This window comes from Brachionichthys hirsutus, unplaced genomic scaffold (assembly GCF_040956055.1).
Source record: "Brachionichthys hirsutus isolate HB-005 unplaced genomic scaffold, CSIRO-AGI_Bhir_v1 contig_1476, whole genome shotgun sequence".
In the NCBI taxonomy this organism is placed as follows: domain Eukaryota; kingdom Metazoa; phylum Chordata; class Actinopteri; order Lophiiformes; family Brachionichthyidae; genus Brachionichthys; species Brachionichthys hirsutus.
In genome coordinates this window covers 1-15,584 of record NW_027180375.1, presented here as the reverse complement: position 1 = coordinate 15,584, position 15,584 = coordinate 1, and the positions used below count along the sequence as shown (strand labels likewise).

General features: G+C 43.2%; 3 protein-coding genes across 3 annotated transcripts; all 3 read left to right on the top strand.

Moving 5' to 3' along the window:
• Positions 1–150: 150 nt before the first annotated feature.
• Positions 151–2,716, top strand: LOC137914208 (protocadherin gamma-A2-like). Its single transcript, XM_068757813.1, has 2 exons — positions 151–2,551; positions 2,664–2,716. Exons 1-2 carry the CDS (start codon positions 151–153, stop codon positions 2,714–2,716), a joined length of 2,454 nt encoding a protein of 817 aa, XP_068613914.1.
• Positions 2,717–3,486: 770 nt separating this feature from the next.
• On the top strand, positions 3,487–6,056 carry LOC137914207 (protocadherin gamma-A7-like). The gene is made up of 3 exons (XM_068757812.1): positions 3,487–3,872; positions 5,166–5,934; positions 5,985–6,056. Exons 1-3 carry the CDS (start codon positions 3,487–3,489, stop codon positions 6,054–6,056), a joined length of 1,227 nt encoding a protein of 408 aa, XP_068613913.1.
• A 1,260-nt stretch (positions 6,057–7,316) lies between these two features.
• On the top strand, positions 7,317–15,303 carry LOC137914264 (protocadherin beta-16-like; the record flags this gene model as incomplete). Its single annotated transcript, XM_068757866.1, has 7 exons — positions 7,317–7,600; positions 8,894–9,662; positions 10,508–10,785; positions 12,058–12,832; positions 13,678–13,955; positions 14,631–14,730; positions 15,160–15,303. Coding segments are annotated over exons 1-7 (2,628 nt in total), but the record flags the coding sequence as incomplete, so codon positions are not given.
• Positions 15,304–15,584: the final 281 nt, after the last annotated feature.

Here is a 15,584-nt window from a genome sequence, read left to right as displayed (position 1 = left end):
GCACATAGTCTGTGTTTCATACAAGCTGGAGCTGATCGGAAAAATATTTAATTTACACCTCAGACGAATCTAAATCGAGTTGGAAGTTTTCCTCCTGAAAGAGCTGAATCCTTGATTCCTTTGTCCAGCTTGCTTGATCCCGTTTTTCACATGGAATTTAAGGAACATCGTCGAGTCAGTGGCGTAAGATGGCGATTGATAGGGACAGTGCATATTTTTATTTTTATTTTTATTTTTCTCCAACAAGCTGAGGCCCAAATCCGTTATTCTATTTCAGAGGAGATGAAGAAAGGCTCCCTTGTCGGAAACGTCGCGCAAGACCTCGGTTTGGATCTGAAAAGGCTCCGTTCTGGCCGGGCCCGGATCGTGACTGGAGAAAACATCCAGTACACGGAGCTCAAGACAGACAAAGGGATTTTGGTTGTGAATGAGAGGATCGATCGGGAGCAGCTCTGTGGAGATCTGACTCCGTGTAGTTTTACCTTTGAGATTTTATTGGAAAATCCAATGGAGTTGCACCCGGTGACAATTGAGGTATTGGATGTAAACGACAACGCTCCCACTTTCCAGAACAGCCGCTTGCATTTTGAAATCAGCGAATCTGCGACGCTTGGATCCCGTTTCGTTTTAGAGAGCGCGGATGATGCTGATGTCGGGGCGAACGGGCTGCAAAACTACATTTTAACTCCGAACGACAATTTTGGTTTGAAGCAGCATGTTAATCCGGACGGCAGCAAATATGCTGAGATGGTGCTTCAGAAACACTTAGACAGAGAAACAGAGCCACGCCTGGCTCTAAAACTGCTGGCTGTGGACGGAGGGACTCCTCAGAAATCCGGTACAGTGAATATACATGTGAATATTCTCGACGCTAATGATAACGCTCCTGTCTTTAATCAGTCGGTGTACAGGGCGGCGTTGATTGAGAATGCGCCAAAAGGCACATTCATCCTAACTGTGAATGCAACCGACGTAGACAGCGCTTCAAACGGAAGAGTGACGTATGCAATTACAAAATCTAAAGCAGGTATAGCTAGTTTGTTCGATATAGATGAAGCGACTGGTAAAATATATGTCGGAAAGGAAATTGATTTTGAAAAAGACAAGAAAGTGGAGTTTAGGGTCGAAGCTAAGGATCAAGGTGGTCTGACGGATTCCTGCAAAGTTGAGATCGAGGTTATTGACGTAAACGATAACGCGCCGGTGATAAACGTTATGTCATTCACAAGTCCCGTGTCGGAGGATTCCCCTGCTGGTACCACCATTGGAATAATTAATGTTAGAGATACTGATTCCGGTCAAAACGGACATGTAACGTGCACAGTTGAAGGTAACGTTCCTTTTAAAATTAAATCCAACGTCAGGAATTATTATGTGTTGATGACTGATGCTGCATTAGACAGAGAACATATGTCAGAATGTAACATCACTGTAATTGCCTCGGACGCAGGATCGCCTCCGCTCTTCACTAAAAGAACGTTTTACCTTAAGGTCTCTGACGTCAATGACAACGCTCCGATATTTCCACAAAGCTCATACAGTGCCTCCATTTCAGAAAATAACTCGCCAGGTGCGTCGATACTGCGCGTTAATGGTAACGACCCTGATGAAAACCAGAATGCTCGTGTTTCATATATTCTGGAGGACTGCGATATTAGCGGGTCTCCGGTTTCAGACTACGTTTCTTTGAATGCAGAAAGCGGAGTCATACACGCAGTGCGCTCTTTTGACTACGAGCAGATCAAAGATTTCCACTTCCGCGTCATAGCGCAGGATGGAGGCTCCCCTCCACTCAGCAGTAAAGTCAGTGTGAAAATACTGATCCAGGACCAGAACGACAACCCTCCTCAGGTTCTGTACCCGGTCCAGACTGGAGGCTCTCTGGTGGCTGAGATGGTGCCTCGTTCTGCAGATGTGGGCTACCTGGTGAGCAAAGTGGTGGCTGTTGATGTGGACTCTGGACAGAATGCCTGGCTCTCCTATAAACTGCAGAAAGCCACAGACAGGGCGCTGTTTGAAGTGGGCTTACAGAATGGAGAAATCAGAACTATCCGCCAAGTGTCTGATAAAGATGCTGTGAAGCAAAGACTGGCTGTTATAGTGGAGGACAACGGGCAGCCCTCTCGTTCAGCTACAGTCATTGTTAACGTGGCGGTGGCGGACAGCTTCCCTGAAGTACTGTCGGAGTTCACTGACTTTCCACACGACAAGGAGTACAATGACAACCTGACTTTTTACCTGGTGTTGGCTTTGGCTGTAGTTTCCTTCCTCTTCATCACCTGTTTGGTGGTTATTATATCAGTGAAGATCTACAGGTGGAGACAGTCTCGCATCCTGTATCACTCCGGTCTCCCTGTCATTCCATATTATCCTCCACGTTACTCGGACACTTTGGGGACAGGGACTCTCCCACACGTGTACAATTACGAGGTGTGCAGGACGACTGACTCCGGAAAGAGTGGCGTGAAATATATGCAACCGATGACTCAAAGTTTAATCAGTGTGGATGGAGATGGGGCTGATACACCACAGGTGGAAAAGCAACTGACAGGCAACTCTTCAAAAATGTCAACTCTGGTGAGTGAAATTATTATTATTATTCACCGATTTTCTATGTATTTTATTTTCAAGTTTTTGCTGCATTGTTTAAATTTGGTACTCAGAGATGCTGTCCATGGTGCTGAAACTGTCACTGGCTCACTTCGTCTTTTCATGAAAGAGCAGTTTTATTTTGGTCACATTATAAATTAAAATAGTAGTATTCGTTACAGTACTTGCATTAATCTAACCAGATGGAATTTATTATTTCAGCACCATGGACAGCGTATCAGTCTTCGTCGTTTATAATCTGAGTCTGTTGAACTTTTATTAATAATACACATTTAAAATCATGTGCTTACTAACAAACAGCAATCATCTAAACAATGTCACAACTCGTGACAACTCTCATTTAGTAAATGCAGGCAAAAATATATCTATACCGTTAAAGCCATGAATTGCCAAGACCTTTTAACCTCCTGACTAACTGCAGTCATGAATCGTTGCCCTTGTTGGATTTGAGCCTGGAAATGTTTTATCTAATAGCCGGCATGTATTCTTTGCTTGAAAAAAAAGCTTGGTGAAATTATTATTATCGTTACTATAATTTATTTTTGAGAAATACTGAAATAGAAATCCTGAAGAGAATAAGTGTTCTGCTGACGAGTGTTGCTGCCAAAGGCGCCTCATTTCATGTTCACTATTTATACTCTAAGAGACGCTGTTGGTCAACGAAACATTTTTATTTTGTGCCGTCATTCAGTCCACCCCCGACAGACACAGTGAAAAAGGCTATCTGCGTTTTACTGAGGTTTAGAGTGGACATCTCCATGCGGACCTTCTTGTAAGCGTCAAAGGATTTTTTTTATCGAAGAATCAATCGGATTTAACAACCAAAGTACTTTTATTATATCTGATAAGAAACTATCTGTGATTATTTTTGTCACGATGATCACTCGAGGATCTATCGCCTTTCAATGCGCACAATGGCGGTTATGTCATGGATATCGACAGCAAATTGGACTGCTTATGCTGCTGCTTCATTGTTTTATGGTAGGTGGCCAGATTCGTTATTCTATCCCCGAGGAGATGAAGAAAGGCTCTGTCATTGGTAACGTAGCGCAGGATCTGGGCTTGGATCTAAGGAGGCTCCGTTCGGGGCGGGCCCGTATCGCGAACGGAGACAACATCCACTACACGGAGCTGAAGACAGACAAAGGGATTCTGGTGGTGAAGGACAGAATAGACCGAGAGCAGCTTTGCGGAGACGTGACGCCATGCAGCTTCAGCTTCGAGGTGATTTTGGAAATTCCAATTGAACTGCACAGAATAACGATTGAGGTTCTAGATATTAATGATCACGCTCCTGTCTTCCCGAATAAAGACAAACCTATCAGCCTAGAAATTAGCGAGTCAGCACTGATTGGAGGACAGTTTCCGCTGCAGAGCGCGGAGGATCTCGACGTGGCGCAAAACGCGTTGCAAGATTATATTTTGTCACCAAACGAAAACTTCATCTTGAGGCAGCACGCAAATCCAGACGGGAGTAAATATGTAGAAATGGTGCTGCAGAAGCCTTTAGACAGAGAGCGGCATCCACGTTTGTCTCTGAAACTGGTCGCAGTTGACGGAGGAACTCCTCGGAGATCTGGAACGGTGAATATAGACATCACCGTGTTAGACATTAACGACAACGCTCCCGTATTTAATCAGTCGGTGTATAAAACATCCGTGACGGAGAACACAATGAGAGGCACTGCTGTGGTTACAGTAAACGCCACAGACGCTGACAGCGGTTCAAATGGCGTCTTTACTTATAGCTTGTCTAAAATGAAAGGAAGCGCAGTCGATATATTCAGTATTGATCAAAACACCGGAACAATTTCCGTTTCTGGTCAAATTGATTATGAAAAAAACAAAAAATACGAAGTGAGGGTTGAGGCAAAGGATCAAGGTGGCTTTACAGGGACTAGTAAAGTCATAATTGATGTCATCGATGTAAACGATAACGCCCCTCTCATAAATGTCATGTCGTTTTCCAATCCTGTCTCTGAGGATGCGCCCCCTGGAACAACAATCGCTGTTTTCAACGGAAAAGATGTAGATTCTGAGAAAAATGGTCAAATAAAATGTTCCATTGCTGGAAAACTTCCCTTTAAGATCGAATCATCGCTGCCAAACTATTATAATTTGATCTCAGATCAGCATTTTGATAGAGAATCCGTCTCAGAATATAACATCACAATAACAGCCACTGATTTTGGCTCCCCTCCTCTTTCCAGCTCAGCAACTCTAAACCTTAAAATTTCTGATGTAAATGACAACGCTCCAGTATTTGATAAAAACAGTTATTCTGCCTCCGTCACAGAGAATAATTCTCCTGGCACTTCCATATTTACTGTCAGTGCAAAAGACTCTGATTGGAATCAAAATGCCAGAGTTTCGTATCTTTTGGAGGACACGCAGGTTAGTGGAAGTTCAGTTTCGACTTATGTGTCCTTAAACTCTGAAACTGGTGTTGTTAGTGCAGTTCGTTCTTTCGATTATGAGCAAATCAAACAACTTCAGCTGGTAGTCAAAGCGCAGGACGGAGGCTCCCCTCCACTCAGTAGTAACGTCAGTGTGAAAATACTGATCCAGGACCAGAACGACAACCCTCCTCAGGTTCTGTACCCGGTCCAGACTGGAGGCTCCCTGGTGGCTGAGATGGTGCCTCGTTCAGCAGATGTGGGCTACCTGGTGAGCAAAGTGGTGGCTGTTGATGTGGACTCTGGACAGAATGCCTGGCTCTCCTATAAACTGCAGAAAGCCACAGACAGGGCGCTGTTTGAAGTGGGCTTACAGAATGGAGAAATCAGAACTATCCGCCAAGTGTCTGATAAAGATGCTGTGAAGCAAAGACTGGCTGTTATAGTGGAGGACAACGGGCAGCCCTCTCGTTCAGCTACAGTCATTGTTAACGTGGCGGTGGCGGACAGCTTCCCTGAAGTGCTGTCGGAGTTCACTGACTTTCCACACGACAAGGAGTACAATGACAACCTGACTTTTTACCTGGTGCTGGCTTTGGCTGTAGTTTCCTTCCTCTTCATCACCTGTTTGGTGGTTATTATATCAGTGAAGATCTACAGGTGGAGACAGTCTCGCATCCTGTATCACTCCGGTCTCCCTGTCATTCCATATTATCCTCCACGTTACTCGGACACTTTGGGGACGGGGACTCTCCCACACGTGTACAATTACGAGGTGTGCAGGACGACTGACTCCAGAAAGAGTGACTGTAAGTTCGGCACAGCTGGTAGTCAGAACGTGCTGATAATGGACCCCAGTTCTACAGGAACGATGCAGCGGGTACAGAGTGAAAAGAGCATCCTGGATGAAGCAGACTCTCCTCTCGAGGTGAGTTTTGAATCCTTAAAATTACTTGATTAATTGTAAATCAATTTCAGCACCACGTACAGTGTCCCCCTTTGCCTGGTATGATTGTAATCCTGCTCCTGCTGAGGTTCTGGAATCTGTGAAACCTGTTCAGCCCTCTGGTCACATCCATGCCATATGATTTTGAATGCTGCATGTGTGTGCATTAGTTTGGAAATTAATAATGATGTATAAGAACAAATCCAAAATTTTTAACCTCACTGTTGTTGTTTTTATTTTTTACCATTTTATGATGTCAGTACAATATGATCTTGCCATCATAACAGATCCAGTATGGATTTATATTGCACAGTATATCTTTAAAAAAGAAAAAGAAAAAAAAGCACATTGCAACAATGACAACTCCACAGATGAATTGTATTGTGTTGCAGCTGAATTCTTGACATTATTTTTTTTCAAGTGATCCATGTACCGGTAGCTTTTTTATAGACATATTTTCACACCATTCTTTTTTTACAATTCTTAATACAGGCGCTTTGGAAGGCAAAATAAATAATAATAATAATGCTTGATTTCATATAGCGCTTTTCTAGGAGGGAATATAGGAGGGAATATTTAGGAGGGAATATTTTAATATCCACATCATTTTTAACCTGTAAAAATTGACAACATGTTACACAATGGTGTCATCATATATCTGAACGTTTAAATAGATTGTGTTTTCTGACAGATTCCAATTTGACGATTGTATTCATTCTAATTAAATCTAATTTGTGTATATCGGGGCGGGGAAGTTGCTGGGCGTGACCACACAGAACTCTGACGCTGGAATGGTTCTTTCAGAATAAGGTTTTGGTGTTTGTTATTTATGACTTGACATGTTCGTTTTACAAAAAATGACATGGCTTCATCTTCAGTCCAGTTGTGATTTTGATTTTTTTTTTTTTTAAGCATTTTATTTGCATGGTGTTTTCCAGGTAGAGCTGTAGTATTATTTTCCTCGTTAATAAGAGTGTTGGTGTGTACGGATCTCGATTCATTTTAATATTTTAGACTCTAAGGGACGCTGTTGGTCAATGAAAGATCTCCTCCTCTGCGTCGTCATCCAGTCATTCTCTGCCTGACTGCGCTGTGACGAATGCTCTCTGTATTTAAATCGAGGAGTTGGACCAGCAATCTCACACGGACCAGGATATGATCAGATGTGAAGATCAACTCATGCAGTGAAAATATATCACATCACTAATTACCTGGATATTGACTGGATTTATATTTTATTTTTTATTTTTTGTGGCACGATGTTCGCCCGGAGATTGCGTACATATCACTCCGCACAATGGCCATTATATTCCGGATTTCGACGACAATTTGGACTGCTTGTGGTGCTGCTTCTTTGTGTTAACATGGTAGGTGGCCAGATTCGTTATTCTATCCCCGAGGAGATGAAGAAAGGCTCTGTCATTGGTAACGTAGCGCAGGATCTGGGCTTGGATCTAAGGAGGCTCCGTTCGGGGCGGGCCCGTATCGCGAACGGAGACAACATCCACTACACGGAGCTGAAGACAGACAAAGGGATTCTGGTGGTGAAGGACAGAATAGACCGAGAGCAGCTTTGCGGAGACGTGACGCCATGCAGCTTCAGCTTCGAGGTGATATTTGAAAATCCAATGGAACTGCACAGAATAACGATTGAGGTTCTAGATATTAATGATCACGCTCCTGTCTTCCCGAATAAAGACAAACCTATCAGCCTAGAAATTAGCGAGTCAGCACTGATTGGAGGACAGTTTCCACTGCAGAGCGCGGAGGATCTCGACGTGGCGCAAAACGCGTTGCAAGATTATATTTTGTCACCAAACGAAAACTTCATCTTGAGGCAGCACGCAAATCCAGACGGGAGTAAATATGTAGAAATGGTGCTGCAGAAGCCTTTAGACAGAGAGCGGCATCCACGTTTGTCTCTGAAACTAATCGCAGTTGACGGAGGAACTCCTCGGAGATCTGGAACGGTGAATATAGACATCACCGTGTTAGACATTAACGACAACGCTCCCGTATTTAATCAGTCGGTGTATAAAACATCCGTGACGGAGAACACAATGAGAGGCACTGCTGTGGTTACAGTAAACGCCACAGACGCTGACAGCGGTTCAAATGGCGTCTTTACTTATAGCTTGTCTAAAATGAAAGGAAGCGCAGTCGATATATTCAGTATTGATCAAAACACCGGAACAATTTCCGTTTCTGGTCAAATTGATTATGAAAAAAACAAAAAATACGAAGTGAGGGTTGAGGCAAAGGATCAAGGTGGCTTTACAGGGACTAGTAAAGTCATAATTGATGTCATCGATGTAAACGATAACGCCCCTCTCATAAATGTCATGTCGTTTTCCAATCCTGTCTCTGAGGATGCGCCCCCTGGAACAACAATCGCTGTTTTCAACGGAAAAGATGTAGATTCTGAGAAAAATGGTCAAATAAAATGTTCCATTGCTGGAAAACTTCCCTTTAAGATCGAATCATCGCTGCCAAACTATTATAATTTGATCTCAGATCAGCATTTTGATAGAGAATCCGTCTCAGAATATAACATCACAATAACAGCCACTGATTTTGGCTCCCCTCCTCTTTCCAGCTCAGCAACTCTAAACCTTAAAATTTCTGATGTAAATGACAACGCTCCAGTATTTGATAAAAACAGTTATTCTGCCTCCGTCACAGAGAATAATTCTCCTGGCACTTCCATATTTACTGTCAGTGCAAAAGACTCTGATTGGAATCAAAATGCCAGAGTTTCGTATCTTTTGGAGGACACGCAGGTTAGTGGAAGTTCAGTTTCGACTTATGTGTCCTTAAACTCTGAAACTGGTGTTGTTAGTGCAGTTCGTTCTTTCGATTATGAGCAAATCAAACAACTTCAGCTGGTAGTCAAAGCGCAGGACGGAGGCTCCCCTCCACTCAGTAGTAACGTCAGTGTGAAAATACTGATCCAGGACCAGAACGACAACCCTCCTCAGGTTCTGTACCCGGTCCAGACTGGAGGCTCCCTGGTGGCTGAGATGGTGCCTCGTTCAGCAGATGTGGGCTACCTGGTGAGCAAAGTGGTGGCTGTTGATGTGGACTCTGGACAGAATGCCTGGCTCTCCTATAAACTGCAGAAAGCCACAGACAGGGCGCTGTTTGAAGTGGGCTTACAGAATGGAGAAATCAGAACTATCCGCCAAGTGTCTGATAAAGATGCTGTGAAGCAAAGACTGGCTGTTATAGTGGAGGACAACGGGCAGCCCTCTCGTTCAGCTACAGTCATTGTTAACGTGGCGGTGGCGGACAGCTTCCCTGAAGTGCTGTCGGAGTTCACTGACTTTCCACACGACAAGGAGTACAATGACAACCTGACTTTTTACCTGGTGTTGGCTCTGGCTGTAGTTTCCTTCCTCTTCATCACCTGTTTGGTGGTTATTATATCAGTGAAGATCTACAGGTGGAGACAGTCTCGCATCCTGTATCACTCCGGTCTCCCTGTCATTCCATATTATCCTCCACGTTACTCGGACACTTTGGGGACAGGGACTCTCCCACACGTGTACAATTACGAGGTGTGCAGGACGACTGACTCCAGAAAGAGTGACTGTAAGTTCGGCACAGCTGGTAGTCAGAACGTGCTGATAATGGACCCCAGTTCTACAGGAACGATGCAGCGGATACAGAGTGAAAAGAACATCCTGGATGAAGCAGACTCTCCTCGAGAGGTGAGCTGTTATATATATATATATATATTTTCCATCGTACACAATATATTTACTCGGAGCTTCGGTGTAATTTGCTTTGTTATTTAAATGTCTTACAGGTAGCAGATCCGTTTGTTGTTTTCTTTCAGAACGGACAGCTCTTCTTTATCTGGCTGCTCCACTACACTTTTCTCATAACTTGCTTTAAAAAAAGCATTTTTATTTTTCCGAATATTACTGTTTTCATAATCCTATCGACAAAAAAAATATATTAATAACAATAATAACAACAATAATTTTAATAATTGTTATTATTAATAGTAGTAGTACTATTATGCGTTATGTTGTCGGTTTCTATTGGAAATATATTAAGTATACTATAACAAACAGTCAGTTTAAAATGGAACTTTAATGTTGCAAATAGAAATAGTAATCATCTTGGTTTTGACTTACCTTTTTTTTTGAGATATTTTTCATTATTCAGCTCCATTTATTGTTCACATTTTGGACTCTAAGTGACGCTGTTGAACAAGAATAAAATGTTGGCTCACTCCCTCTGCCTTGCAGAACAGATATTTAGACGTCACATTGAAGTAGGATCCGCGCACTGTTCGGGAGAACACACCACGGAGAGAAAAGGCGTGTTTGATTTGTACCGGCTCGTGTATTTCGTGTTAACAAATAATATCTCGAAGACAGGATATTATTGAATCCAGACGGGAGGATTTTTGTTTCATTTTCCTTGGAATATATCTCTTTCTGACATGGCGTTTCAGCAGTCTCGCTGCAAATGGCTTTCGAATTTTGGAACCCATCTTTCAACGTCTCTTTTCTTTTTTTCTTTTTTTAATATCGTCGCTTGCCAGATCCGCTACTCCATACCAGAGGAGATGAAGAAGGGCTCTCATATCGGTAACGTAGCACAGGATCTTGGTTTGGATCTGAAAAGGCTTCGATCTGGTCGGGCTCGTATCGTGACGGGAGAAAACATCCAGTACGCCGAGCTGAAGACAGACAAAGGGATTCTGGTGGTGAAGGACAGAATAGACCGAGAGCAGCTTTGCGGAGACGTGACGCCGTGCAGCTTCAGCTTCGAAATTATTTTAGAAAACCCCATGGAGCTGCATCACATAACGATAGAAGTGTTAGACGTCAATGATCATCCTCCGATATTCAAAAAAGCTGATATTATGTTAGACATAAGCGAGTCGGCTAAACTTGGTGCGCGATTTGTGCTGGATAGCGCAGAGGATCCTGATGTTGGTTTAAATGGCCTGCAGAATTTAGTTTTATCCTCAAACAGTAATTTCGTTTTAAAGCAGCGCGTAAATCCTGACGGCAGTAAGTACGCAGAGATGGTGATTGATAAGCAGTTGGACAGAGAGGAGGTTCCCCGCCTCTCGTTAAAGCTCATCGCAGTAGACGGTGGTATTCCACCTAGATCTGGGACTGTTAATATACACATTCATGTTTTAGATGTTAATGACAATGCGCCAACTTTTACTCAGTCCGTCTATAAAGCAACGGTGATCGAAAATGCAGCAAAGGGAACAAATATCATTACTGTTAATGCCACAGACGCAGATAGAGGAACGAATGGTTACATCACGTATTCATTTTCAAACGTGAAGAGCAATGTAGCTGATTTGTTGTCCATAGATCAAGTGACCGGGGAATTGTCCGTCTCAGGCACAATAGATTTTGAAAGAGACAAAAAATATGAACTGAGAATCGATGCAAGAGATCAAGGAGGTTTGACAGATTCGAGTAAAGTCATAATCGACGTTACTGACGTAAACGACAACGCTCCTGTAATCAGCGTCATGTCGTTCACTAGTCCCGTGTCAGAAGATTCTCCTCCTGGTACAACTATCGGCATCATCAACGTGAAAGATCTGGATTCAGGCGATAACGGACAAGTGAACTGTAGAATAGAACAAAACGCACCGTTTAAAATTAAATCCAATCTGAGAAATTATTACACTTTAGTATCGGATGCTGGGTTAGATCGGGAACGTGTATCTGAATATAACATTACTGTAGTTGCGACAGATGCAGGAATCCCTCCTCTCTCAACAAAAATGATCTTTAATTTAAAGGTCTCCGATGTGAATGACAATGCTCCGGTGTTTTTACAAAATGAATTCAGCGCGTTCGTTGCAGAGAATAATTCTCCGGGTGTTTCTGTTCTCACCGTTAACGCTAGAGATCCTGATAAAAACCAAAATGCTCGTTTGTCATATATTCTGGAAGACGGGAAAATCGGCGAGTCTCTGATTTCTGAATATATTAATGTAAATGCAGAAAGCGGAGTGATACGCGCAGTGCGCTCTTTTGATTATGAGCAGATGAAACAGGTGGCGTTCGTCGTCAAAGCGCAGGATGGAGGCTCCCCTCCACTCAGTAGTAACGTCAGTGTGAAAATACTGATCCAGGACCAGAACGACAACCCTCCTCAGGTTCTGTACCCGGTCCAGACTGGAGGCTCTCTGGTGGCTGAGATGGTGCCTCGTTCAGCAGATGTGGGCTACCTGGTGAGCAAAGTGGTGGCTGTTGATGTGGACTCTGGACAGAATGCCTGGCTCTCCTATAAACTGCAGAAAGCCACAGACAGGGCGCTGTTTGAAGTGGGCTTACAGAATGGAGAAATCAGAACTATCCGCCAAGTGTCTGATAAAGATGCTGTGAAGCAAAGACTGGCTGTTATAGTGGAGGACAACGGGCAGCCCTCTCGTTCAGCTACAGTCATTGTTAACGTGGCGGTGGCGGACAGCTTCCCTGAAGTGCTGTCGGAGTTCACTGACTTTCCACACGACAAGGAGTACAATGACAACCTGACTTTTTACCTGGTGTTGGCTCTGGCTGTAGTTTCCTTCCTCTTCATCACCTGTTTGGTGGTTATTATATCAGTGAAGATCTACAGGTGGAGACAGTCTCGCATCCTGTATCACTCCGGTCTCCCTGTCATTCCATATTATCCTCCACGTTACTCGGACACTTTGGGGACAGGGACTCTCCCACACGTGTACAATTACGAGGTGTGCAGGACGACTGACTCCAGAAAGAGTGACTGTAAGTTCGGCACAGCTGGTAGTCAGAACGTGCTGATAATGGACCCCAGTTCTACAGGAACGATGCAGCGGATACAGAGTGAAAAGAACATCCTGGATGAAGCAGACTCTCCTCGAGAGGTGAGCTGTTATATATATATATATATATTTTCCATCGTACACAATATATTTACTCGGAGCTTCGGTGTAATTTGCTTTGTTATTTAAATGTCTTACAGGTAGCAGATCCGTTTGTTGTTTTCTTTCAGAACGGACAGCTCTTCTTTATCTGGCTGCTCCACTACACTTTTCTCATAACTTGCTTTAAAAAAAGCATTTTTATTTTTCCGAATATTACTGTTTTCATAATCCTATCGACAAAAAAAATATATTAATAACAATAATAACAACAATAATTTTAATAATTGTTATTATTAATAGTAGTAGTACTATTATGCGTTATGTTGTCGGTTTCTATTGGAAATATATTAAGTATACTATAACAAACAGTCAGTTTAAAATGGAACTTTAATGTTGCAAATAGAAATAGTAATCATCTTGGTTTTGACTTACCTTTTTTTTTTAGATATTTTTCATTATTCAGCTCCATTTATTGTTCACATTTTGGACTCTAAGTGACGCTGTTGAACAAGAATAAAATGTTGGCTCACTCCCTCTGCCTTGCAGAACAGATATTTAGACGTCACATTGAAGTAGGATCCGCGCACTGTTCGGGAGAACACACCACGGAGAGAAAAGGCGTGTTTGATTTGTACCGGCTCGTGTATTTCGTGTTAACAAATAATATCTCGAAGACAGGATATTATTGAATCCAGACGGGAGGATTTTTGTTTCATTTTCCTTGGAATATATCTCTTTCTGACATGGCGTTTCAGCAGTCTCGCTGCAAATGGCTTTCGAATTTTGGAACCCATCTTTCAACGTCTCTTTTCTTTTTTTCTTTTTTTAATATCGTCGCTTGCCAGATCCGCTACTCCATACCAGAGGAGATGAAGAAGGGCTCTCATATCGGTAACGTAGCACAGGATCTTGGTTTGGATCTGAAAAGGCTTCGATCTGGTCGGGCTCGTATCGTGACGGGAGAAAACATCCAGTACGCCGAGCTGAAGACAGACAAAGGGATTCTGGTGGTGAAGGACAGAATAGACCGAGAGCAGCTTTGCGGAGACGTGACGCCGTGCAGCTTCAGCTTCGAAATTATTTTAGAAAACCCCATGGAGCTGCATCACATAACGATAGAAGTGTTAGACGTCAATGATCATCCTCCGATATTCAAAAAAGCTGATATTATGTTAGACATAAGCGAGTCGGCTAAACTTGGTGCGCGATTTGTGCTGGATAGCGCAGAGGATCCTGATGTTGGTTTAAATGGCCTGCAGAATTTAGTTTTATCCTCAAACAGTAATTTCGTTTTAAAGCAGCGCGTAAATCCTGACGGCAGTAAGTACGCAGAGATGGTGATTGATAAGCAGTTGGACAGAGAGGAGGTTCCCCGCCTCTCGTTAAAGCTCATCGCAGTAGACGGTGGTATTCCACCTAGATCTGGGACTGTTAATATACACATTCATGTTTTAGATGTTAATGACAATGCGCCAACTTTTACTCAGTCCGTCTATAAAGCAACGGTGATCGAAAATGCAGCAAAGGGAACAAATATCATTACTGTTAATGCCACAGACGCAGATAGAGGAACGAATGGTTACATCACGTATTCATTTTCAAACGTGAAGAGCAATGTAGCTGATTTGTTGTCCATAGATCAAGTGACCGGGGAATTGTCCGTCTCAGGCACAATAGATTTTGAAAGAGACAAAAAATATGAACTGAGAATCGATGCAAGAGATCAAGGAGGTTTGACAGATTCGAGTAAAGTCATAATCGACGTTACTGACGTAAACGACAACGCTCCTGTAATCAGCGTCATGTCGTTCACTAGTCCCGTGTCAGAAGATTCTCCTCCTGGTACAACTATCGGCATCATCAACGTGAAAGATCTGGATTCAGGCGATAACGGACAAGTGAACTGTAGAATAGAACAAAACGCACCGTTTAAAATTAAATCCAATCTGAGAAATTATTACACTTTAGTATCGGATGCTGGGTTAGATCGGGAACGTGTATCTGAATATAACATTACTGTAGTTGCGACAGATGCAGGAATCCCTCCTCTCTCAACAAAAATGATCTTTAATTTAAAGGTCTCCGATGTGAATGACAATGCTCCGGTGTTTTTACAAAATGAATTCAGCGCGTTCGTTGCAGAGAATAATTCTCCGGGTGTTTCTGTTCTCACCGTTAACGCTAGAGATCCTGATAAAAACCAAAATGCTCGTTTGTCATATATTCTGGAAGACGGGAAAATCGGCGAGTCTCTGATTTCTGAATATATTAATGTAAATGCAGAAAGCGGAGTGATACGCGCAGTGCGCTCTTTTGATTATGAGCAGATGAAACAGGTGGCGTTCGTCGTCAAAGCGCAGGATGGAGGCTCCCCTCCACTCAGTAGTAACGTCAGTGTGAAAATACTGATCCAGGACCAGAACGACAACCCTCCTCAGGTTCTGTACCCGGTCCAGACTGGAGGCTCTCTGGTGGCTGAGATGGTGCCTCGTTCAGCAGATGTGGGCTACCTGGTGAGCAAAGTGGTGGCTGTTGATGTGGACTCTGGACAGAATGCCTGGCTCTCCTATAAACTGCAGAAAGCCACAGACAGGGCGCTGTTTGAAGTGGGCTTACAGAATGGAGAAATCAGAACTATCCGCCAAGTGTCTGATAAAGATGCTGTGAAGCAAAGACTGGCTGTTATAGTGGAGGACAACGGGCAGCCCTCTCGTTCAGCTACAGTCATTGTTAACGTGGCGGTGGCGGACAG

Excerpts from the sequence above, each read along its gene's own strand:
- LOC137914208 (XM_068757813.1), top strand. The coding sequence starts at position 151 with ATGGAATTTAAGGAACATCGTCGAGTCAGTGGCGTAAGATGGCGATTG. Across the intron at positions 2,552-2,663 it reads GGTGGAAAAGCAACTGACAG|AGATGCTGTCCATGGTGCTG; the intron begins GCAACTCTTCAA and ends TTTGGTACTCAG.
- LOC137914207 (XM_068757812.1), top strand. The coding sequence starts at position 3,487 with ATGATCACTCGAGGATCTATCGCCTTTCAATGCGCACAATGGCGGTTA. Across the intron at positions 3,873-5,165 it reads ATTGAACTGCACAGAATAAC|AATACTGATCCAGGACCAGA; the intron begins GATTGAGGTTCT and ends CGTCAGTGTGAA. Across the intron at positions 5,935-5,984 it reads AAGCAGACTCTCCTCTCGAG|CACCACGTACAGTGTCCCCC; the intron begins GTGAGTTTTGAA and ends AATCAATTTCAG.